Source organism: Lithobates pipiens, unplaced genomic scaffold (genome assembly GCF_037356315.1).
Source record: "Lithobates pipiens isolate NorthernLeopardFrog02 unplaced genomic scaffold, aLitPip1_a1.2 Scaffold_19, whole genome shotgun sequence".
Lineage (NCBI taxonomy): Eukaryota > Metazoa > Chordata > Amphibia > Anura > Ranidae > Lithobates > Lithobates pipiens.
In genome coordinates this window covers 433,228,242-433,252,712 of record NW_027507764.1, presented here as the reverse complement: position 1 = coordinate 433,252,712, position 24,471 = coordinate 433,228,242, and the positions used below count along the sequence as shown (strand labels likewise).

At 43.1% G+C, this 24,471-nt stretch overlaps 1 protein-coding gene across 1 annotated transcript in view; it reads right to left on the bottom strand.

The window, feature by feature from the left end:
- LOC143998081 (meprin A subunit beta-like) overlaps positions 1 to 18,083 on the bottom strand; it is a 106,545-nt gene extending 88,462 nt beyond the window's left edge. The window contains exon 1 of the mRNA XM_077493837.1: positions 18,007 to 18,083. Within this exon, the coding sequence (XP_077349963.1) occupies positions 18,007 to 18,057 (51 nt within the window). The 5' untranslated portion in view covers positions 18,058 to 18,083. The remainder of the gene's footprint in view (positions 1 to 18,006) is intronic.
- Between the last annotated feature and the right edge of the window lie 6,388 nt (positions 18,084 to 24,471).

The following is a 24,471-nucleotide window of genomic DNA, read 5'->3' as shown; positions in this document are numbered from 1 at the left end:
ACAATGAAATTCTGACAGGTTCTAAATTATTCTCACTTATTCTCACAAAATGTATTTTGTTGCTGTCTTCGCAATTGTGAAGAAAGGGAGTAAGCTCTATCAAAAATGTAAAATGTATTTTGACTGGAATTTGGCTTTAGCGTTGCTCTCAACCTTCTGATATGAGATAAAATGCAAAAACCTTTAGGCGGGCATCACACCAGTGCAAATTAGATGCGGGTTTCCCCACATCCAAGTCGCATGTCAGGAGATTGTGACCGGCTCTCACATCTCCGGAGCAGCTTGAATTGCAGGAGTCCTATGTATTTTCTGGTCCATTTTAGGCCTGAATTCAGCCAAAAATTTGGGCTGAAATCTTACCTAAAACAGTAAATGGAGACCCCTGCTGTGAGCCGCTCCGTTCCTCATTGTGAACCCAGCCGTAAGCACAAATAAGTAGGCAAGGGACATCCCACTGTCACTTTCAAGTTAAGAAGACTATTAAAGTGCACCTACACATTATGGTCGGAAAAGTGAGTGTTGCCCCTCCTATAATGCTGCATTAGACTGCTGAAAAAAACCTTTGAGGGGGGGATGTATCATCCTCATTTTACTGGTGACATTGCTGGAAATGTTGAGGTGTCTCGCAAAACAACAATCTTGCCCTGTATACTCTCATAGGATTTTAGCTTTCCACTCTCTGGGATCTCATTGACATATGGGTGATGACCTTGCCCAGAAGCCACACACACAATTTTTGTTGCAGTTAAAAAAAATGTCAGTTTACTACAGCTTTATTTTTTTTTAACCTGCAAGGCAAAGTTATGCATCACATACTAGCACATTATGTGAAACTTAACTTAAAATGAAGCCCTCCAGCGGTGTGCTGACAGGGCATCTATCTTCATCTGATCCTCCTTCTGGGTTGGCGGTCTCCAGTCTTTTGATTGGACAGACTGTGATGACCTCACGCCCATGCACATGGTGGCTGCTGTTCACGGCACAGGGCTCTGAAGGAACAGCACAGTATGCCATTCCTATAGATCTCAGTGCTCACTGGATTGTTACGGGCTCATTATTTTAATCTGTCTGGTGAGTTTTCATTGCATGTGGGGGAGATGGAGTGAAGCTCCGAGTCTTCAAGTTTTGCCATCATCACGTGTGTTCCTTTTCTATCAACTCTTAACAACTTTTGAATGATACACTACACTATGTATTTTTTACTCTTGATTTTTTAATTTCATGGCGGAGAAAGAGACGCAAGTACTCATCATTAATAGCAGCCTCTTTCTGGAGACGCACACGGGTACCTTCAGTGGAACTGATTTAAAGAGCCATCATCGTTTTTGGCGAGTGAGTTTTTCTCCCATAATTTTGCACATGGAGGACGTTTGCACTTACACTTTATGGACTTGTTTTGGGTACCATTATTCTAAAGAGGACTTTTGTACTTTCATTGCCGACTACCAGGTGTGTAAGCCCTTGTACACACGGTCGGACATTCCAACGGAAAATGTCCGATCGGACTGTGTTGTCGGATAATCCGACTGTGTGTGGGCTCCATCGGACTGTTTCCGTCGGAATATCCGACGGACAAAGTTTTAGAGCTGGGCTATAAAACTTTCCGACAACATGATCCGATCGGAATTTGTCCAATTGTGTGTAGAGAATTCCGATCGGACAAAGTGCCACGCATGCTTAGATCAAATTCCTAGACCAAAGCTATTGGCTACTAGCCTGAACGTAGTCCCGTCGTAACGAAATAACATCATTATGTTCTGAACGATCGGATTTTCCGACAACTTTGTCCGACCGTGTGTATGCAACACAAGTTTCGGACAAAATCCGTCGGACAAAATCCAACGGATTTTGTTGTTGGAATGTCCGACCGTGTGTAAAAGGGCTTAGGAGCTCAATAGGGCTTCAAATTTTTTGTACATTAGATTTGTGGTTTTGTGTTTTCCTTTATTGCTAGCGGCTATCAGTGTGACTTGCGCTGATCGTTTTCTTTTGTACATTCCTATAGATGCATGTGCCAGTGACATTAGCAGCAGATTCATAAGTAAGTATTTCCGTTTAGGAGATATTTACTGTACTTATAGGTGAAAATCATCCATGTGAGTTTACTCCCACTTTAAAAGTTAAAATCAGTGGCGGCTGGTGCTCAACATTTTGCTAACAAACAATGTGCAAACAAACTAAAATATTTTAAAAAATACTGAAAGAAAAAAACATCAATTGCAGCTTCACTATGCCATCAATTGCAATAGAAAAGGAGAGATGGCGCAAGAATCAGAACATGCACAGCATAACTAATGACAAATAGAATGGATATAAAAACAATATAGCAATTATTAAAATGTAAGAAGATAATTGGTGAACAACAAGTCCCAGTAAATGATGATGAGGGTTGGTAATAAACACCAGTGGCAGCTCCCTTGAGAGTTGAAGCAAATTCTGGAAGACGGGGTAAAAAGGAAAGAAGGTGCGCCAGACTAAGTGCAGTATTTTTGAAAAAATTTATTTAAAACAAAGCCAATTGGTTACTTATCAGTGAGAAACGAGCATAAGCATAAGGATGTCTGACAAGCCCACGTGTCACTTCCAGTTCAAGGACTCCTCAGAGTGCGTTCCACTCTGGTGCGCACGCCGCTAAGCAGGAACCAGGCTGGTCCCGTACATCGCTCTGCCGATCCACTTGCTGCAGCCCACTGGGATGCTGCTTTGGATATAGCTTTGGACCTTACAGTGACCCTATAGAGACCACGGACATCCTTACCTCATATGCTCGTTTCTCACCGATGATGTGCGAGTAGCCAATAATTGTTTCCAATATACTGCACTTAGTCTGGCGCACCTTGTTTCCTTTTTACCGTGCCATCAATTGCAGCTACTGTGCCCACCATATGCAGCCACTGTGCCCATCATATGCAGCCACTGTGCTCATAACATGCAGCCACTGTGAAAAAAATAGAGAAAATTACTGCGCTCCTAATCTAAAAAATGTATAATAATCAACCAACCCCCAGTTACAGCTGCAGCTACCAGGATGTGATACACATCCAAAATACAGTGCATATAAACAATAAAAGTGGCTGCGCTACCTACCCCTACTTTAAATAACCCTATTTATAAAAAAAAGTGAAAATTAATCAAATAATTACAATTGATTAAGTGAAATCAGCTAATATCAAATTGTCAAACCAAAATACATCTAGAACAATTCATATACAATCAAAATTATATGAAAATAGGTGATAAATGCTCAAAATTAAATATAATTAAATTAATATAGTGATTAACAATTAATTATATTCAAAAAGTAAATAAATAATTATAAATAAATACAGTGATTACTGATTATAAATAAATTAAATTAATTATATTCGATAAATAAATAATTATAAATTAATAAATACAGTGATTATTAATTATACATGAATTAAATTAGATAAAAACCCAGTGACAAATTGATAAATGAAAATTTATATCCGTAAAAAAGGTGAATCAGTAACCCACAACCAATGAGAAAAAGTCCAAACAAAAAGTCTTTGTAATGAAAGGGATATCTCTTTAAGAGGATGCCAATCAACCGTGCGATCCACCTTCACCAAGCCAAAAAAACGTGAGTCATCAGTGGGAAAGCACGCTTAACAGAAAGCGGTATGTGAACGCTCATTAAATCTATCACCCGAACTGCACCAACCCTGACTCCTGTTGCGGAAACAATTCCGAATGGACCATGGAGATTTTCATATAAGCAGGCAATGGTTTAGATGGTAACTCGGAAAACACAAAGAAAGCCATAGCATAAAACAGGCAGGATATTTTTATTTAAATAAACTAAGTATACTCACAAATATATCAATAAAAAAGCATGAAATGCCGGCTGGCATGCGAGCACCCGTTCGCTCAAATGGTCAACGTGGTTGCATCAGCATGTCTGGACCACCCGGCACGCGCTTCGTCATACAGTGACGTTGTCTGGGGTATGGTGGGGTATGCTACCCCAGACGACATCACCGTATGATGAAACACGCGTAGTCAGCCAGTCCAGAGTTCAATACCAGATCGGGTAATCAGCCAGGCCAGAAGTCAGGGATCCAAGTGGAGCAACAGCAAACATTATATGGAGCCAGAAGGGATGTTAGCAAGCCAGTCTTTACGCAGGAGATGGTTTCTTGTGATGTGACCAAGGCGAAGGCAGAGATAAAGTGAGCTGGATAGCTTTAAGTAGGCAGGACAGACGAGCAAGATCAGGAACAACAGAATAACTGTGGAGAGAGATGAGTGCTGGCAATTAGCCGACAGCTGAGCAGCCAGCCCAGGGAAGGAAGGGCTAAGCCAGCCCTGACAGTACCCCCTCCTCAAAGACCCCTCTCCCTCGGAGGGCCACCAGGCTTGAGGGGAAAACATCTATGTAACTCGCGGAGGAGGACAGGGGCATGTACGTCCGAGGATGAAACCCAGGAGCGTTCCTCCGGACTGTACCCCTTCCAATGCACCAGGTACTGTATGCACCCACGGAACTTACAGGAGTCAACAATGGATTGTACCTCATACTCCTCATGGTTCTCAACCTGAATAGGGTGAGGACATGGCACTGAGGTGGTAAATCGGTTGCAGACCAACGGTTTCAAGGAGGAAGGTCCAATGCGCAAGCCACTGGGTTAATCCTGCAAAGGATACGTAAAGACCCAATAAACCGAGGTGCAAACTTCAGTGAGGGAACACAAAGCTGGAGGTTTGCGAGATGACAGCCAGACCCTGTCCCCAACCTGGTAGGAAGGTGCAGGCAGGCTCTAATGCAGGAATACTCTGCAGAACAAACGAGTCAGGCAACATGGAAGGTTGGAAACCATAATTTGCCATAAATGGATCAGGAGGCAGAATTCAAGGCACTGTTGTGAGCAAACTCTGCCCAAGGTAATAGGTCTGACCAGTTGTTATGGTGGTCAGAAATATAGCAACGTATGAATTGCTCCAAGGACTGATTGGCTTGCTCTATGGCCCCATTAGACTAAGGGGAATACGCAGAAGAGAATGCAAGCTGGATTCCCAACTGTGTACAAAAGGCTTGCCAGAACCGGGTGACAAACTGACTGCCCCTGTCCGAGACAATCACCTTGGGTAGCCCATGTAAGCGAAAGATCTCCCGAGCAAAAATGGAAGCCAGTTCCTTAGAGGTAGGCAACTTCTTAAGTGGAATACAATGACACATCTTTGAGAACCGGTCAACCACCATAAGGATAACAGTGTTGCCTTGGGAGTTGGGCAACTCCACAATGAAATCCATTGACAGGTGGGTCCAGGGCCTCTCTCCATTGGGTATGGGTTGTAGAAGGCCCACTGGAAGGTGTTGTGGAGTCTTACTCTGAGCACACACGGAACAGGCAGCTACAAAGGCAGTAACATTAGCCCGTAGACTAGGCCACCAGAATTGTTGGGAAATGGCCCAAATGAGTTGATTCTTCCCAGGATGGCCAGTTGCCTTGGGAGAATGGTAAGTCTGGAGCACAGCAGTACGGAGACTCTCTGGGACAAAGCAGCGGTCACAAGGTTTCTTCGGAGGAGCATGGACCTGAGCAGCATGAACTTTGTCACCCAAAGGAGAAGTAAGACTTGTGCGAACCGTAGCCAAGATACGATCAGGAGGAATCACCGGAAGCGGAACCGACTCCGACTTGGAAGTGGAGGAAAATTGTCGTGACAAGGCATCAGCCCTTACATTCTTATTACCGGGTAAGAATGAGACAATGTAATTAAAACTTGACAAGAAAAGAGCACATCGTGCCCTTCTGGGAGAGAGGCGCTTAGCCTCAGACAAGAATGTAAGATTCTTATGGTCACTAAGAATAAGAACCGGCACAGTAGTACCTTCAAGAGATGTCTCCATTCTTTCAGGGCTAAAATTATCGCCAACAGCTCTCTGTCACCAATCTCATAATTGCACTCAGCAGGTGACAATTTCTTGGAAAAGTAGCCACATGGATGCATAGCGCTCTCAGAGTTAGGATGTTGACACAGAGGGGCGCCAACTCCAGTCTCAGAAGCATCAACTTCTAGGATAAAAGGCAACGTAGGATCAGGATGTGCCAACACAGGAGCAGAAACAAAGGCAGCCTCGAGAAAGGCCTTAATGGACTCCGGAGACCAACTCTGTGGATTACCGTCCTTTCTGCTCATATCAGTCAGGGGCTTGACCAGAGACGAGAACTTATGAATAAACTTCCGATAGTAGTTGGCAAAGCCCAGGAAACGCTGCAGAGGACGTAAACCCACGGGTCAAGGCCACTGTAGAACTGCCAAAAGTTTCTCTGGGTCCATCAAAAACCAGCAGTGGAAATGACAACCTGTTCACACTGGAAATTGCATTTCTCCAGTTTACAATAGAGATTGCTCTGTCTTAATTTCTGAAGCACATGACAGACATCTGTGTGGTGGCTCTCCAGGGACCTGGAAAATATGAGGATATCATTGAGATAAACCACCACACATAACTGCAGCAAATCTCAGAGGACATCATTAATAAATTCCTGGAAAACTGCCGGGGCGTTACAAAGGCCAAAAGGCATTAACCAGTACTCATAATGGTCTGTTCTGGTATTAAATGCAGTTTTCCACTCGTCGCCCTCCTTAATGCGCACAAGATTGTATGCCCCTCTCAAGTCAAGCTTTGTGAAAACCGTTGCTCCCTTGAGGCAGTCAAATAACTCTGTAATGAATGGAATCAGGTAGGCCTTCTTAATCGTGATACGACTGAGACCCCTATAATCTATACAAGGTCTCAGTTCACCACTTTTCTTCTTCACAAAGAAGAAACCAGCACCAGCAGGAGATGAGGATTTGTGGGTGAAACCTCGAGAAAGTGCGTCTGCAACATACTCCTCCGTGGCCTTATCCTCCAAGACCGGCAAAGCTCGGAGGCAAAATGTACAGGAGAAGGGGGGATAAGGTTTGCGCAATGGGGACAGAAAATACTACTTGGAATTTAGAAAAAGAGACAAAAAAAATATATATAAAAAAACAGATATGTAAAAAAAAAAAGGAGGCTGCCACTACCAGATAATACCAGCCTAATAGGTTGGAAGAAAATGTAGATACTGAGGTGGTAGCTGCGGCGCTCTCCTGTAACAGCTAATTCAATGCGTATAACATATAAAATACCAGTGCTAGAATAAATAACTTTCTTAAAGTGCTAGTGCTACCCAAACTGCTGTATGATTACTACTTTGCAAATTACAAGTGAAAAATACAACCAGAAAAATATTGAAAAATATTGAAAAAGACTAGCTAAATATTGAAAAAATATATACTCTGTGTTTCACAGCTATGTGCAATCAAAAGTGCTTACGTGCTTTTAGTGCAAAAATGTATTTGTAAAACTTTTATATGATCATTGCATGATGATCATATAAATGTTTTACAAACACGTTTTTGCACTAAAAGCACGTAAGCCCACGGGTCAAGGCCACTGTAGAACTACCAAAAGTTTCTCTGGGTCCATCAAAAACCAGCAGTGGAAATGACAACCTGTTCACAATGGAAATTGCATTTCTCCAGTTTACAATAGAGATTTCTCTGTCTTAATTTCTGAAGCACATGACAGACATCTGTGTGGTGGCTCTCCAGGGACCTGGAAAATATGAGGATATCATCGAGATAAACCACCACACATAACTGCAGCAAATCTCAGAGGACATCATTAGTAAATTCCTGGAAAACTGCCGGGGCGTTACAAAGGCCAAAAGGCATTAACAGGTACTCATAATGGTCTGTTCTGGTATTAAATGCAGTTTTCCACTCGTCGCCCTCCTTAATGCGCACAAGATTGTATGCCCCTCTCAAGTCAAGCTTTGTGAAAACCGTTGCTCCCTTGAGGCGGTCAAATAACTCTGTAATCAATGGAATCAGGTAGGCCTTCTTAATCGTGATACGATTGAGACCCCTATAATTTATACAAGGTCTCAGTTCACCACTTTTCTTCTTCACAAAGAAGAAACCAGCATTAGCAGGAGATGAGGATTTGTGGGTGAAACCTCGAGAAAGTGCGTCTGCAACATACTCCTCCATGGCCTTATCCTCCAAAACCGGCAAAGCTCGGAGGCAAAATGTACAGGAGAAGGGGGGATAAGGTTTGCGCAACGGGGACAGAAAATACTACTTGGAATTTAGAAAAAGAGGCAAAAAATATATATATATAAAAAAACAGATATGTCAAAAAAAAAGGAGGCTGCCACTACCAGATAATACCAGCCTAATAGGTTGGAAGAAAATGTAGATACTGAGGTGGTAGCTGCGGCGCTCTCCTATATTCAATGCGTATAACATATAAAATACCAGTGCTAGAATAAATAACTTTCTTAAAGTGCTGGTGCTACCCAAACTGCTGTATGATTATTACTTTGCAAATTACAAGTGAAAAATACAACCAGAAAAATATTGAAAAATATTGAAAAAGACTAGCTAAATATTGAAAAAATATATACTCTGTGTTTCACAGCTATGTGCAATCAAAAGTGCTTACGTGCTTTTAGTGCAAAAATGTATTTGTAAAACTTTTATATGATCATTGCATGATGATCATATAAATGTTTTACAAACATGATCATATAAATGTTTTACAAGCACTGGTATTTTATATGTTATACGCATTGAATTAGCTGTTACAGCAGAGCGCCGCAGCTACCACCTCAGTATCTACAAAACGTACAGGAGGCTTCCGCAAGCGCTCCTTAAAAGATAGCCTTTCTCTGAGTCTGGAGTCAATGAGGATGGCAAAAGAGATCAAGCTCTCCAGCTCAGTGTGTATATCTCAGGTTGTTATCTCATCCTTGATGGAATCTGAGAGACCATGAGAAAAAGCAGCCACAAGGGCCTTATTGTTCCAAGCAACCTCTGCTGCCAGAGTATGGAATTCAATGGTGTAGTCGGCAACAGTTCTCATACCCTGATGGACATGAGGCTCTTGGCAGCAGAAGCGGAGCATGAGGGAACGTCAAATACCGTTTTAAAGGAGGCCACAAACTTAGGGTAACTCAAGACAACAGGTTTTTGCATCTCCCATAGAGGTTTTTTTTTTTTTAATCAATTGAACTAAATTATTGAACTTGACAGGTTGCAACATCATCCAATGTGCATGTACATGGTAAAAAATCCATGATCATCAACTGGTACATTATTGCGTCATTGCCCCACAACACAGCATCTCCAACATATCTCTTCCCTCCCTCCGGTCCTCCACCAGCACGGCCCCCGCCCCACCCGATTTAACCATAGCACATCCCATACATACTATCCATCGGGAAATCACAAGCTCATTGGGGCACAACCCAGGCGTATCCAGCCATCGTGCCCATATACGTTCAAACCTGCTTAGGCATCCCCTATGTTGATAAATGTATTTTTCCATAATCAGGGTTCTCCCCATATGTGTTATCCATGAGGTGCTAGTAGGCGGTAAAGTTGACTTCCATCCCATCAGTAGCACCTTCCTGGCTTGAAACAACGCCCTCAAAAGTGCAACTCTGACGAGTTCATCAGGGATTACCTCCTCCAGAATCCCCAATATGCAACACAATGGGTGCTTGGGTAACTTCATTTAGCGTGTCTATCATCTCGGTCCAGTACCGTTGGAGCTTTGGACAGCACCACAGGAGTTGGCTGAAGTCCCCTCCCTGTCTCCGGCAGCGGCAGCACCCAAGGTCTGCCAACTTGCCCATCCTGTGCAGTTTCTCAGGGGTGTAGTGTACCTTCAATATTATGCATAGTTGGGAAACCTTTTGGGCTACATTTAAAGAGCATGTGGTTATTGACTGCAATGCTTCCTCATTGATCCCCCATAATTTGACCTAGGTCCTTCTCCCATACTTTCACTGCCCTGCAAGGAAAGGCCTTTTGATGCCTGGCGAGTAACATTTTATAACATTGGGATATAATTCCCTTAGTTGAGTTGCTCGATTGCAGCACATGGAACACCGGGGTGGGTGAAAGCACCCATTCCCCTGCATCCCCCTGAGCCGCAATCGCATGCAGTAGCTGGAAGTAGGAATACCACATTTGGCCGACATATTGAACCAGGTCTGCATTTCAGAAAAGGAAAGCAATCTACCATTTTCAAATATGTGAGATAGCATAACCACACCGTGTGCCTTCCACTTGGGCCCTTGTTGTAGCTTGGCCAGCAAAACATACGAACGATTGCCCCAAATGGGGCTATAGTCCGTGAAGCCCCATACCTCCTAAAGTTGCCTGCTCTTGTTCCATATCTTTTGAATTAATGATAGTGTTGGGGTCAGTTTATTGGATTTCGCAAATGCTTGTGCCTCCAATACCTTTGGGATAGTTTCCGCTCCAGATGCAAACAGCAACAATTTTGCCGTTGAACTCTCCAGGGCTGGTGACATAGATCCTACCAGATGTTGAAGTTGAGCTGCTATATAGTACACCGCCAACCCTCCGCCATCTTTAGGCTGCTGCAGTTGATCAAGTCTGATTCTAGGGGGTTTAGTGCTCCACAGCAATCGCCGAAAAAGGGTGTCTACTACTCTGAAAATTTTAACATGCATTACTACTGGCGAATTGTGTAGGAAGTATAGTAGCTGGGGCATTAGAATAATTTTGATTAAGTTGGCCTTACCCCCTAGCGACATTTTTAGGAAGCCTGATGACACAATTTTACTTGCGAAATGCAAAGAGGCTGCTGGAACATAGAAAAGGTCACGTCCCAGTAGTGATAGTGAGGCTTGGGACACACGCTGGGAGAAGAGAGACACAGGGAGACCCTAACGCATCTAAACCCATTCAAACTGCCGGAAAGGTTTAGTTCCAACCTATAGGCACTTGGAAATTGCGAATCAGAGGTGAAAGTGCTGATCTGAGAGTTGGAGTAAGGCCCATTAAACTTGGCTTTCTGGTGAGTTTAACCCCTTAGGGGGACGTGTGGCGCACCGTGTGGAGGATTTTGGTGTGGAGTGCACTTATTATCGATTAACATCCATAAAACTCACCTTCTATAGCCTTTTCACTGACTTCGTTCTATCAGCACGTGTTTTAAGCATATGAATTTTGCAGTAGTACTATTTGGATTATATGGGAATATATAGAGTTTAACTATGTATATGTATGTCAATGTGTTAAGTTGACTGGAGCGCTGCTTAGATTATTAAAATTTTATTACCTTTATATAAGTTGAAAAAAGTTTTTATAATCTTTCACATGTTCTTATTAAGATACTGTCTTTGAAGTAGCTGCTATTTTAGGTGCAAACCAACAATTATTGTATGTTGAGTGTGATTCTTGAGCCTGTAGCGCTGAGGTGGGAGGAATTGAGTAGCGCAATTTTATTTTATTTTTCTTCCCTTTTGTTTGATTAGGTGGGGTGATAGGCCTTTCCAACCCATGCATACTGTAAGACCTGCACTGTATCTCCCTGCAAATTAGTCTTTTGTAAACCAATGATGGCTGGATAAAATTTCCGGATCCTCGCAGAGATCATAGTCCTCTTCAATGGGTCATTGACCCCCCCTGACATTCCAAGTCACTATTGTTGTAGATGACATGATAGGTCAAAGTAAATCCAATCAAAAATGCAGATCCGAGACATAGTCATTGAGAGTGCTTCCACCGGGCAGCAAGGGCCAGCCCGGGAACAGACCAGAGGAACATTCTGGCGGTACAACATGTGTGAGGTAGCAATAAAGTAGCATGCACATTGAAGAGTCATCAAGTAGTTAAGGTAGAACATCTTGCGCAACTGCGCAGCAGAAACAACAGAAAAGTAGGTGTAGGAGTGGCTATCAGCCGTAGGCCCGCTTTCAACTAGCTGGGCTAACTTGGTATGCTCTCATTGTGCCAACAGGGCACATAAGCTTGGGCCACATTAACCATGGCAACAAATAAACAAGTGGTGTTATCGTGCTACATCTGCTCCCACCTGCACCCATGAACAGGACAGCAGGAAAAAGTGCGTGCGGAGTTGTGCTCGCTGCTATTCGTAATCTGGTATGGGCCCTCTTTTAGCCACGTTGAGATTGCAAATATAAATCCTCATCGCCCGACCTGAAAAATAAATTCAATATCAACCTTCTCTCTTTTCTTGACCCCGGCGGAGTGCTTGTTCATTCTGATCCAGCTACCCTGCGGCATCCTGAGCGTTTTCAAAGAAATGGTTCTGGTCCCTGGCTGTTATTCTCAATTTGGCCAGGAACAACATGGCATATTTTAGCTGCAACCTCTGTAGGCGCTTTTTGACATCTGCAAATTTGGACCTTTTGCGTTGTACCTCTGCCAAGAAGTCAGGGTAGAATGATATTTTGGAGCCGTTATACTGCACCGCTCCCTTCTTCCTGGCCAAGCGTAGCACCACTTCCCAGTCCTTATAGTTCAGGAGTCTGACCAGCATTGATCTTGGGGGGTTGCCTGGTGGGAGAGGGCGTGGGGGCACCCTGTGCGCCCTTTCTACTGCCTATAGAGGGGAAAAGGCCTTCTTCCCAAATATTTCCTGCATCCAGCCTTCAACAAATTCTGTGGGGTCTCTGCCTTCCACCCTTTTGGGGAGTCCCACTATGCGTACATTATTGCATCTTAGGCGGTTCTCAATGTCATCTGTTTTATCATAGGCCTGACACGCATGCTGGGCATTTATCCTCACCTCCCAGGACAAATGTGGCAACTGATCCTCCATGTCACTCACTCTTTCCTCTACTGCAGTAGCTCTCTCTCTCTAAATTTTCTGAATGTCCTGGCGGAGAAGGGACACTGTCTCCTTTAACCCCACAAATTTCTTCTTTAAATCATCCACCGATGCAGTGCATCTGTGCACAGCATGTAATATTTCACTTAATGTGGGTTGGGGGCCTTCCTCAGTTTGCATATCAAACAAATCAGGCATTGGATCAGGGACTGACTCCATGAACTCAGGTTCATCCAGCCTGGCTGCACCATTCCTGTCAGCTTGTTCAGTGTCATGTGCAGAGTGCTGAGCTTTGCCTTGTGAAGCTTCTGCAGGGGCTGTTAACTTCTGGGTGTAATATAGCATGTCCCTGGGCTGCTCATTGAACTTAGGGGGTTTGTTAGACTTACCCCCCTGCTCCGTTTTCTTGTCTGGGCCTCGTGGAGTCTTTGAGTGCTGTGACTGCGGGGCGCCATCTTGGAAATCCTGTGAGGCCGCAACCGCGGCTTCTCCTTGGTTTGCGTGGATCGTCATGCCATTTTTTTCGGCCGCTTTTTGTTCCTGGGGTGTCAGTACGTCTGCAGGCTCTAGTATTGGTCGGTTTCAGGCGTCTGTGGCAGCGAGGGAAGGATCGGTGTGCGGATAACCAGCGGGAGCTCAGTGGAACAAGTCTGTTCACATGCCTCGTCAGGCCACGCCCCCCCATAGAGGGTTAGCCCAGGCCAAGGCTCTCTGTGAAAGCAAAGATATCATGAAACCTACTTTGCTTCTGTCCGTGGGAAACGCCTGGGGCAGCATTTCAAAGTAAATCTCAACCTGGTTGAGAAACCCTCTGCTTTGAACTGGATCGCCCCCAAATCGCTGGGGAAATGGAGCGGAACTAGACATACCTTTTATAGAGGTAATACTCGAGGCGGATGCCTGCACAGAGACTGGCATAGCAACAGGGATGGCCTGCGACTCAGGTTGTACCGGTGCAGCCACAGTGGGGGATTCCAGATGAGCCGTGTGACTCAGGATCGTTTGTAACACCAAGGCAAACTGATCCATGCGGTGATCTTGTTCATCCAATCTGGAAAAATATTACCAACAAGTGGATTGACTGCATCTTCTGAATTCATGGCCTTTGCCTACTGTCAAAAACCATGAATCAGACCGAGACAGAAGTACAATTAAATCACACTTGTTTATTAATAAAAAAATAAAAAGGTAAATAGAGGAAGCGTAGTCAAAGCATAGCCAGAGTCCAGTAACGAGAGTGAGTAGTCAGCCAGTCCAGAGTTCAATAACCAGATCGGGTAATCAGCCAGGCCAGAAGTCAGGGATACAAGTGGAGCAACAGCAAACAGGATAAGGAGCCAGAAGGGATGTCAGCAAGCCAGTCTTTACGCAGGAGATGGTTTCTTGTGATGTGCCCAAGGCGAAGGCAGAGATGAAGTGAGCTGGACAGCTTTAAGTAGGCAGGTCAAACGAGCATGATCAGGAATAGCTGGGTAACTGTGGAGAGAGATGAGAGCTGGCAGTTAGCCGACAGTTGAGCATCCAGCCCAGAGTAGGAAGAGCTAAGCCAGCCCTGACACTATCTCTGCAGCACTCCACCAATGAGGCTTGTATGCAGGGCCGGTGCTCCCAATGGGAGAAATAGGCAGTCACCTAGGGCGCACTGCTGCCTAGGGTGCACAGCCACAGCCACTGACTTCCACTCTAGCCTGGCCGGGGAACACGAGGGGCTGAAGAATGTCTCCCTACACAGGGCTGTTCAGTGGCCAGAGCTTGGGAGGCAGAGGAGGAAAGTAGGGAAGGGACACTGGGGAGCCAGATGAGGTGGGCACAGCTGGGGAGCTGGAGGACAGTGGGGAGGGGACACTGGATCCAGATGAGGGGAGCGCAGCTGGGAATGCAGAGGATGACAGTGGGGAGGGGATACTGGGGAGCTGGATGAGGTGAGGTTAGCTGGGGAGGCGGAGGACAGTGGCGAGGCGATCTGGACGAGGCTGTGACGAGGACAGCTGGGGAGGCAGGAACCATCAGGTCCCTGGATATAGGCAAAATGATCCTGCCCTGGTGAGTCTGCTCTGACCCTGTTCCCTGTTGTAGACACCCATGCCCCAGGCAAGACTAGCGCCACCAAACCCCCCTGCCGGGCTGGACAAGCTGCGTTGGGGGGGTGTTAGTTTTGCCTGAGGCGCAAAATATACAAGTACCGGCCCTGCCTGTATGGTAAAGTGGCCAAACGGAATCCATTCCTCAGTAAAAGGCACAAGACAGCCCACCTTAGGTTTGCCAAAAAGCACCTGAAGGACTCTCAGGCCATGAGAAATAAAATTCTCTGGTCTGATTAAACAAAGGTTGAACTCTGGCCTGAATGGCAAGCGTAATTTCTAGAGGAAACCAGACACCTCTCATCACTTAACCAATACCATCCCTACAGTGAAGGTAGCAGCAGCATCATGCTATGGGGATATTTTTCAGCAGCAGGAACTGGGAGATTAGTCAAGATCAAGAGAAAGATGAATGCAGCAATGTACAGAGACATCCTTGATGAAAACCTGCTACAGAGCACTCTGGACCTCAGACTGGGGCAACAGGACAATGACCCTAAGCACACAGCCAAGATAACAAAGGACCGGCTCCCAGACAACTCTGTGAATGTCCAGCCAGAGCCCAGACTTGGACTCGATTGAACGTCTCTGGAGAGATCTGCAAATGGCTGTGCAACGATGCTCCCCTTACAACCTGATGGAGCTTGAGAGGTCCTGCAAAGAAGAATGGGAGAAACTGCCCAAAAATAGATGTGTCAAGCTTGTATCATCATTCTCAAAAAGACTTGTGGCTGTAATTGGTGCCAAAGGTGTTTCAAAAGAGTATTGAGCAAAGGCTGTGAATACTTATGTACATGGGATTCTTTTTTCCTTTTTTATTTTTAATATATTTGCAAAGATTTCAAAAAACTTATTTCATGTTGTCATTCTGGGGTATTGTTTGTAGAATTTTGAGGAAAACAATTAATTTAATACATTTTGGAATAAGGTTGTAATATAACAAAATGTGGAAAAAGTGAAGTGCTGTGAATACTTTCCGTATGCACGGTAGGCTGAAGGAGACAGGTGGGCGCAATATTAATGAGTACTTTCCTTAAAATATGTACTGTCATATGCTGCTGCATTATAATTTAGTTTAATCACATTTTATTTTATCAATTAGCACAAGGGATGGTACCTTCATTCAATGCAAAGTGTTCCTTGCACTGCTGGCTGCTCTCTTGAAATTTAAAGTCCTCTGCCCTCCCCCATGACACCACAGCTGTAATCTTCTGGTGTAAATACGATTGTCTGGACCCGTCACAGGCACTTGGCAAGATTACCAACTATGCTTGCCCTTTCTGCCCCCATTCACCATGTATATCTATACTATAGCTTCCATTGATGAACCGTGCTCTTTCACTGGAGGAGGACATCTTCATTCATCCATAATTTGTATTGGAATTTACAAAAAGGTTTGGATTTCCTAAATTATAGCTTTAGCTTTGAAGCATTTATTATACTATCATAAACATGATTCAAGCACTTATAATAATTTATATCAAAATCTAAGAACTGAATCCATTGATATTTTTTATAACATCAACTTCTAAGAAAACGGGATAACATTTAATGTAGGTATAATATTTAAACACTGCAAGATGACTGGGGTCTTTGTTCAACGGCAGGGTTCAGGCAAGCAAGGTTTACTTGGTCTAACAATGGGTGAAAAAGCAGGGCTCCCCGTGGCCATAGTTATTTTTTTCAAAAATATGCATTTTATTTTTCATTCTGGCTCTTGTAATATTCAGTTGTTAAATGTGGGTAATTCTAACAAGGACTCAAAAATCAAAGGCAAGTGTTTTTTTTCAGTGTAGGGAAAATATGTATATTCTGGGGTGACAGCTTTCAAATACTTCTAATATCTCTTTTTTAGAGCCTCATAAAGTATCATAAAAAAATATTATTGCAAAGGTTTCTAAGTTACATTTTATGTTTAATTGTATATATGAGACAGAATATTTAATTTGTAGCCTGTTGTGATGATACTTTTTAGCATTTCATAAAATGTCAGCATAGTTTGAAATACACAGTAAAAAATATATATTTTTTGCTAAAATTCCTGCAATAAAAGGAAGCAGAAAGAACTATGACCACCATGGAAATGAACACTTTTTTTCTAGTCAATTTGGGCGTCGATTTTAATTTAGACATGTACTGGTATTTTAGACCCAACACATTTGCTATATGTAAATCAGTATCTCTATGGCATTGCTGGAGATTGACTGAATCAGGCTTGTGCCATCATTGTAGTGTCAATGTACAGTACACACATTTGGAAGTAACCACTTTATAAAAATGGAGAATATTAGTGTGATCTGAGTACATATCTTTGTGAGTACAGTTTATATTTCAGTAGGTGATAATAACACACACAGAAAGCAATAAACTGTCTTTTTTTTTTTAAAGTTGAAGATAGAGATTAATGGGAAATCACCTAAAGCACCACATCCCCACATATTGTAATTACCAGAAAATTATTACACACAAAAATGGGACTTTTAAGGTGCCATGAATAGATTCAAGAGTTAGAGATACTTTATTCCAACATGTATCATTGGTCAAGATAAATTACAATAAAAATGGTATACAATTTTAAACATACAACAAGTATGTTGGATTGTTATAACTATGACATAACCTAGGGTTTAAAGTGGAGTTCCACCCACTTTTGAGAGGTGGTCTTTCACAAAAGCCCACCCCTCGTTTTTAATATATTGAAAAAAATTTTTTCCCTTTAGTACCTTTTTTGGAAGTACAAGTGTAATTCAGCCGGGCCATGGCCCAGGACATTGCGTCCTCTTCTGCGGCGAGCACCCCCAGTTGTCTTATGGGACCTATGTGTGTCCCAGAAGACAAGCTGTCCATTCCCAAAGCGTCGCATGACTCACGTATGCGCATTTGGAAACTGGTGGTGAAGCTACAAGGCTTAGTTGGAATAGCACCCAATCTGATGGATGGATCGGTCTCGGAGGGGCGATGTCGCGGGCTCCCTGGACAGGTAGGTGTCCTTTTTATAAGTCAGCAGCTACAGTGTTTGCAAAAGACTTTACAAAAAAATTAAAAAATTGGCAGCTGGAACACGACTAATGAACAGATGACGATGCTTACTACACATTAAAAATTATTTAATTGCTCTGTCTTACAATGTTATAGTTGCCATAAGAATAGCATAAAGTGTAGTTATGCTATGAACAATAAAGGTAAAATACAGTATGTATAGAATAACTACTGTATGAATACTGTATGATTATAATAATTAGATCTCTTTACCAATCCATGGATGTGCTGGAGAAGTAGCAGCAGCAGCAAAGCTGTAGCCATTACGCCAAGGCAGTTTCTGTAGTAGTAAAGAATGTAAGATGTGTTGAACTTGCTTTTTATATTTCCACCCTAAGTTAAACTTTTTCCCTAGTAAAAGCTATGCATATTTGCATAACTTTTATAGTTAGCAAGACAAAAAGTACTGTTGTGAAACAATGAATCATTGTGATAAGAATTTGTTCAAGTGGAAGTCCACTCTAATGCCTTGTACACACGGTCGGACATTCCGAAAACAAAATTCCTCAGATTTTTTCCAACGGATGTTGGCTCAAACTTGTCTTGTATACACACGGTAGCACAAAGTCGTCTGAATTTCTGATCGTCAAGAACACGGTGACCTACACTGTGTACGATGGGACTATAAAAGGGAAGTTCAGCACCACGTGCAGCACCCTTTGGGCTCCTTCTGCTGATCTTGTGTTTATCGCGTGTTAGTAGAAGCTTGGTTAGAGACGATTCGCGCTTTTCAGACTTGTGCTTCAGATCGTTACTGCTCTTCAGTTTGTGCTTCTCGGTGCGTAGCTGCTTATCAGTGCGTATAGTCAGTTCGCATTTGTTTGTCGTTGCGTGCTATTTTAGATTTAGTACTTTTTGATTATCAGTGCTTATTGTCCGCTCGTTGCTGATTTTCAGTTCGTTCTTTCAGGCCTTGCTGTTTATCAGGGCTTTCTGTTAGTCCAGTGATGAGGCCGAAGCCTCATCACTGTTCGTGGATAGATACCCACACTAAGTACCAGGTGTGTTATCCACCTAGCGATTCTATATAATTTAAGGGTGGCCTCACAACGTGATATTAGATTACAATTGAAAAGTTACAACATGCACCTTCATCTCAAAATAAATATGAAATAAATTGTTGAAAGAATCTGGTCCCCAGCCAGAAATGTCAACCAAGGAGAAAGAGCGGGGGGGACTATTACGGTGCAATTTACAGGGTATAGAACATTGAAAAAACAGGCATAAAAAATATATCAATTTATTTAAGTATAAAAATATTTAACAATACAAATGGTCCACAATTGGTGTAGAAAATACGTATTTCGACTAGTTTAGCTTTTCAGCTTCCTCAGGAAATATATATGTCTAGGAATATATATAGAGATCACAGTTAGGTATATAGTAAAAAGTAATATATGATCAAAAAGATACAATGGGGAAGAGTATGAAGTTACAATATAGAAAGACACTTCACAAGGACTTACCAGAACACCCGTGCCCCCGAGACAGCTCAGGTAACCAGGGGGTGCCTCCCCCGGCGACTGGGAGAGGCATTTAACCTGACACAAGCCGAGATCTATATGAAAATATTTATATTAAGTCATGATTTATACTTGTCATAGAACTTTTCTTGAGTGACACCCAGGCGTGAGATTTATCTCCATCACCAGGAGTAGAACGATGTGATTGGAAAAATAGGTGTGCCAATGAAGTGAAACAAGCAATGTGCTATAAGACAGAACTAGGGTCAACCCCTAGGAAAAGGGGAAAGAAGGAAAAGAATAGGCAACAATAAAAAGGGAATGGAGGGGACGGACGTGGGTATGAGGATAGTGAGGGAAGCAAGTGAAGGAAAAATATACCCACAAGTAAGAAATGTGAGGATTCAATGCTAATAGTGGGAAATAAAAACGAAATAGAAAGTGAGACCCAAGCACAAATATAAATTATATATGTTAAGAAGCATATGTGAGGTTGATTTAATTTGATTATACAAAAAGCGTATTATTCGCTATGATATGGCGGTGCATAGAGTGAAATTAAAAGAAGTCAAATTCCCAAGAGAAATACCCAAGGGTGATAGTGAAAGCAATTAGTGATTGGTAAAGTGTTTGTGAAGCCTGGGTGCCAAGGACAAAAATTAAATCTGCTTTAATTACCGTAAGTTACCAGTGGGTTAGGTAATTTGCTTGCTTTAAGACCCGGAGAAGAATTTGAGGCTGTCCATCCAAGGATGGATAAAGAACTCATCCTCCCGAATGGGATCAGAATGCGAGGTGGAGGAACATCCAGAGCATTTAGGGCATTTGGGGTATAAATGATCATCTGTGTAGACATGAGCATGGTAATGCATCAATGTACAAACATTTGTAATATATTAGTGTGACTCCCTATCTGGAACATGTTCACTCACCGCTCGCAGTGTGACCCCTGGGGTTCTCCGGATCAGCTCGGCGTGCCATGATAGCGGTAGAACACCGCCATAAATACCTCTCAACCCCGCTGATTGACCCCAGCACTGCGTCGCCGGCGCGCAGCGCCACGGGGTCAGGGGTTCTACAGCGCGTGCGCGACGACAGCCAGCGCGCACGCGCCAACCACACCATATGCGCCCAGCACCCGCTATGAGCGATACTGCCTCATGCAGGCCTGTGCAGCACCAGGTTTGAGCTGCGCACGCGCAGGGGAGTCGCGCGCACGTCTGTGCTTGCATCCCACAGCTAATCCATGTCAGCCAGGACACATGCAAGGGGAAACGGGGAGCGGAGCACCAGAAACCATGGTGCCCCACCCACCAACCCCCAAGAACCCCACCAATCGCCGGAAGAAAAACCCACGACCCAAGTCCACAGGGGGGCCAGGTGGAGGGGCAAGAACCTGTAACAGTACAATAATAAATAGTATAGAGGCATAGATAAATAAAGGCGTACAATTACAAACTATAAGGGAATATCAAGACACAATAGTGTCACAGGCATTACCATAAAGGAGAATAAGTACAAGTAGGGGGAGAGGGGAGGCCCTTCCCTATTTATGCCAGAATAGGGAAGACAGGACATGCTCAAGACTTAATGGTGTGTGGAGATCTAGGCACGAAGAGGACGGGCCGAAGCCTCATCACTGTTCGTGGATAGATACCCACACTAAGTACCAGGTGTGTTATCCACCTATCGATTCTATATAATTTAAGGGTGGCCTCACAACATGATATTAGATTACAATTGAAAAGTTACAACATGCACCTTCATCCCAAAATAAATCTGAAATAAATTGTTGAAAGAATCTGGTTCCCAGCGTCCATCCTTTTAGCAGGCTGTGGCCCTTGGCAAATGCCACACGGTTTTTCAATTGTCTTAGTGCTGGCTTATGGGTCTTGATTCAACCATGAAGGCCATTTTGAGACAGAATCCCACAAACTGTTCTAGTTGACACAGGGACTTCAGGTGACCAGGTCTCTCTCAGGAGCTCTGCTGCAGTGGAAAATGGGCTGGCCTTGGATTTTTGAGCCAACAAACGGTCCTCTCGAGCAGTTGTCTTGCGGGGTCGGCCTGACCTGGCCTTGTCCAAAACGTCTCCGGTCTCTTCAAATCTTTTTTTTTATCCTCTGAACTTGACGCTGAGACACATTGAAGGTGTCTGCCACATCAACAGTGGATCTGGTCTTCAGCCTCTTGATAATCAACACTTTAGTCTCCGGGTGAATCTTAGGCATGTTTGCAGAGGTCTAGTTGCAGTTGAGAAGGTCTAGTGTACTGGTGTTCTTTTTATACACACCTGAGACCTAATTGATCCATTATTAGTCACAGGTGAAGCTCATATAACAAGGCGACAACACTTATGTCTTGGCAAAAATTGACTCAATGGGCTTTACCAAGCTGTGAATATTAGAATACTTTTTGTCAGTTTCGTTTTGCACTGAAACATTATTACAAAAGCTGTTGGGATTAAAATGATCAATTTCTTGTAACAAAATCTTGATTAGAAATATATTTTAGCGGCACTTCAGGCCAATTTGTACACAAGCGACAAGACTTTTGTCAGGGACTGTATAGCCTAGTCATTTAACAATGTATTTTGTCAGCTCCATAGTAGTGCTTTCCCCTAAACACCCCCTAAAATGTGTACAAATGTTATTTGTTTCCTTAAATTCATGCAGAGTGCCAGAGGCTTTTGCTTTGGTGGGCCAAACTCATTTGGAACCCTCCCTCCCCCTAACTGCTAAGTCAGCTGATACCAATCCTCTATCTTCTGACTTTGCCAAACCCATACACACTATACCTACCTCTTTTGTCGTCTGATTTATGGATGAATTCACCAAAGCATGTAGTGCAAGGGCCTGCCTCAATACTTTCAAATGCTACTATTTAAAGTTTTTTTCTCCTATTATTGTCTTGATAGGTAATAGCAGAATTTAACATTGTGCTTCCATTTGTTCAGCGTGTATTTTCATTTTTTGGTATTATGACACTTCTTACCTGTGCAGTGGGCTGCCAATAGTGTAAGTAAGGAGGGGCTGGCCAAAGTATCACACATTACTTATGCATTCAGCTCTCAATGAAGTGGAGAGGGTTACCTGTCCAAAACATCCCCCTCCCCTAATTTTTTTACAAGGGGCCATCAGATGGGGTGAGGAATCTGATAAGAGGACGTTATACTTTTGGCTTTAAATACTCATTTCCAAAAATGTTATAGTGATGTTGGCCAAAAATGTTGGTGTCTAATGTTGTGTTGTTTCTTTTTTTTTTTTTTTTTTTTTTTTTTAGTCTCTTTTTGTTGCTACATCAGCGAATTTTTCGTGAGGTCCAATCAACTTTACGTTCATTAAAATTGTCCTCGCCTTCACATCATTGTAGCATTTGTGTTTTAATTTGTAATACAAAAAAATCCTTTATTTACCCAAGACAAGATATAAGACACACTATCAGGTTTACTCATGTAAACCTCACTCTATTTCTTCATTTCTTGCCCTCCCCCCCCCCCCTCCCCTCCTACCTGCCTATCTGTGCGGGCGGTTTAGGTATACCTCTGTTTTACCTTCTTATATTCTTATTTGCTCAGCATAGCTCCATGTTTTTTTGAAGTTTTTCCACGCTTGCCATTTATCTGCTACGATCGAGCCCTTATCGTCGTGACTTTCCCTTCGCCTAGACATACGGTAAGTCGTCTCTACTGCATCGATCCATTCCCAGATTGATGGACTTTCCTCTTTTTGCCAGTTCTTGGGTATCAATCTTTTAGCGGCATTTAAGAGATGTGGGACCAGTGATTCTTGATACTTTTTAATATCCTCCCTAGTGCCGTGGAATAATACTATCCATGGATCCTCTGGTATTGTAGTAGTTGTAATCTCCTTTACATACGAAAGGATCCTTTTCCAGTAATTATTGATTTTAGGGCAGCTCCACCACAGATGGGTCATTGTTCCTAGTTCTCTACACCCTCTCCAACATTCTCCCGATTTACTTGGTTGATAATTGTGGGTTTTGTCTGGGGTAGCGTACCATCTAGATATGCATTTATAATTCATTTCAACTGTGCTGCTGTCAGCAGCCGATCTGTGTATAAGTTTATAAATTTTCCCCTGAGTGTTTTTATCGCATTGTGAGCCCAGTTCCTTCTCCCATTTCTGTAAAAAGGGCGGGCTCCCCAGGTCTCCCTTCTCGGTCAGAAGCCCATACAGCTTGGAGATTAACCCCTTAGGGTTGTCTGTTAGACATAATTGCTCCAGAGACGTAAGCTCGTCTTCCTTTCTTAATGGCTGAGGTAGGCTTCCCACAAAGTGGGCCAACTGGAGATACCGCCACTCATCTATTCTTCCCAATTCCCTTTTGTGTTTTAAATCGTGCAGTGATAGTAACTTCCCTCCTTTTATAATGTCCCTCACCTGTGCCTTCTCTTTTTTTAACCAGTTCCCGCTATTAATTTTTAACCCCGGGGGAAAAAATTCATTTTCTTTTAATTCTATGAGTGGGGAATTGTATTGACCATTTAATTGCTTGTATGTCCTGTCCCACACCCTAAGTGCATTACGTGTAAAAATATTTGTATCAGGGTCAAGTGTCCTGTGTTTTGGCGGGTTCCATACTATCTTATTTAACTGTGTTTTACTTAGTGCATTTTCTACATTTACCCATCTTTTTTCCTTATTATTTCCCCTAACCCATTCAACTACTCTCGACAGCACAATAGCGTTATAATATTTTTGTATATCGGGTATCGCCAGCCCCCCTTGATTTTTACTTCGTTTCAGGGTAGTGAAGGGGACTCTCGGTTTTCTATTGTTCCATATGAACCCCATTAGCAGTGTCTTGATCTTTGTAAAATAATACTTCGGTATCGCCATGGGGATCATCTGGAATTTATAAAGGATTTTTGGTACGATATACATCTTAAGTGCGCTAATACGTCCCATCCAGGTCAGTGGCCTATTTATCAACCTATTTCTTTCTTTCTTAATTTCGTCTAATAGTGGGATGAAGTTTAGTTTATACAATTTCTCCACTGAGGTTGTAAGTTTCACCCCAAGGTACTTCAGTTTCTTCCGCCAGGGAAACCCAAACTCTTTTTGAAGTCTACATCTTTCCGATTTACCCGTGTTAATATTGAGGACCTCTGATTTTACTTGATTGATTTTAAAATTCGATAATTGTCCAAAACATGCTATTGCCTCCATCAACCTGGGCATAGTATTGCTTG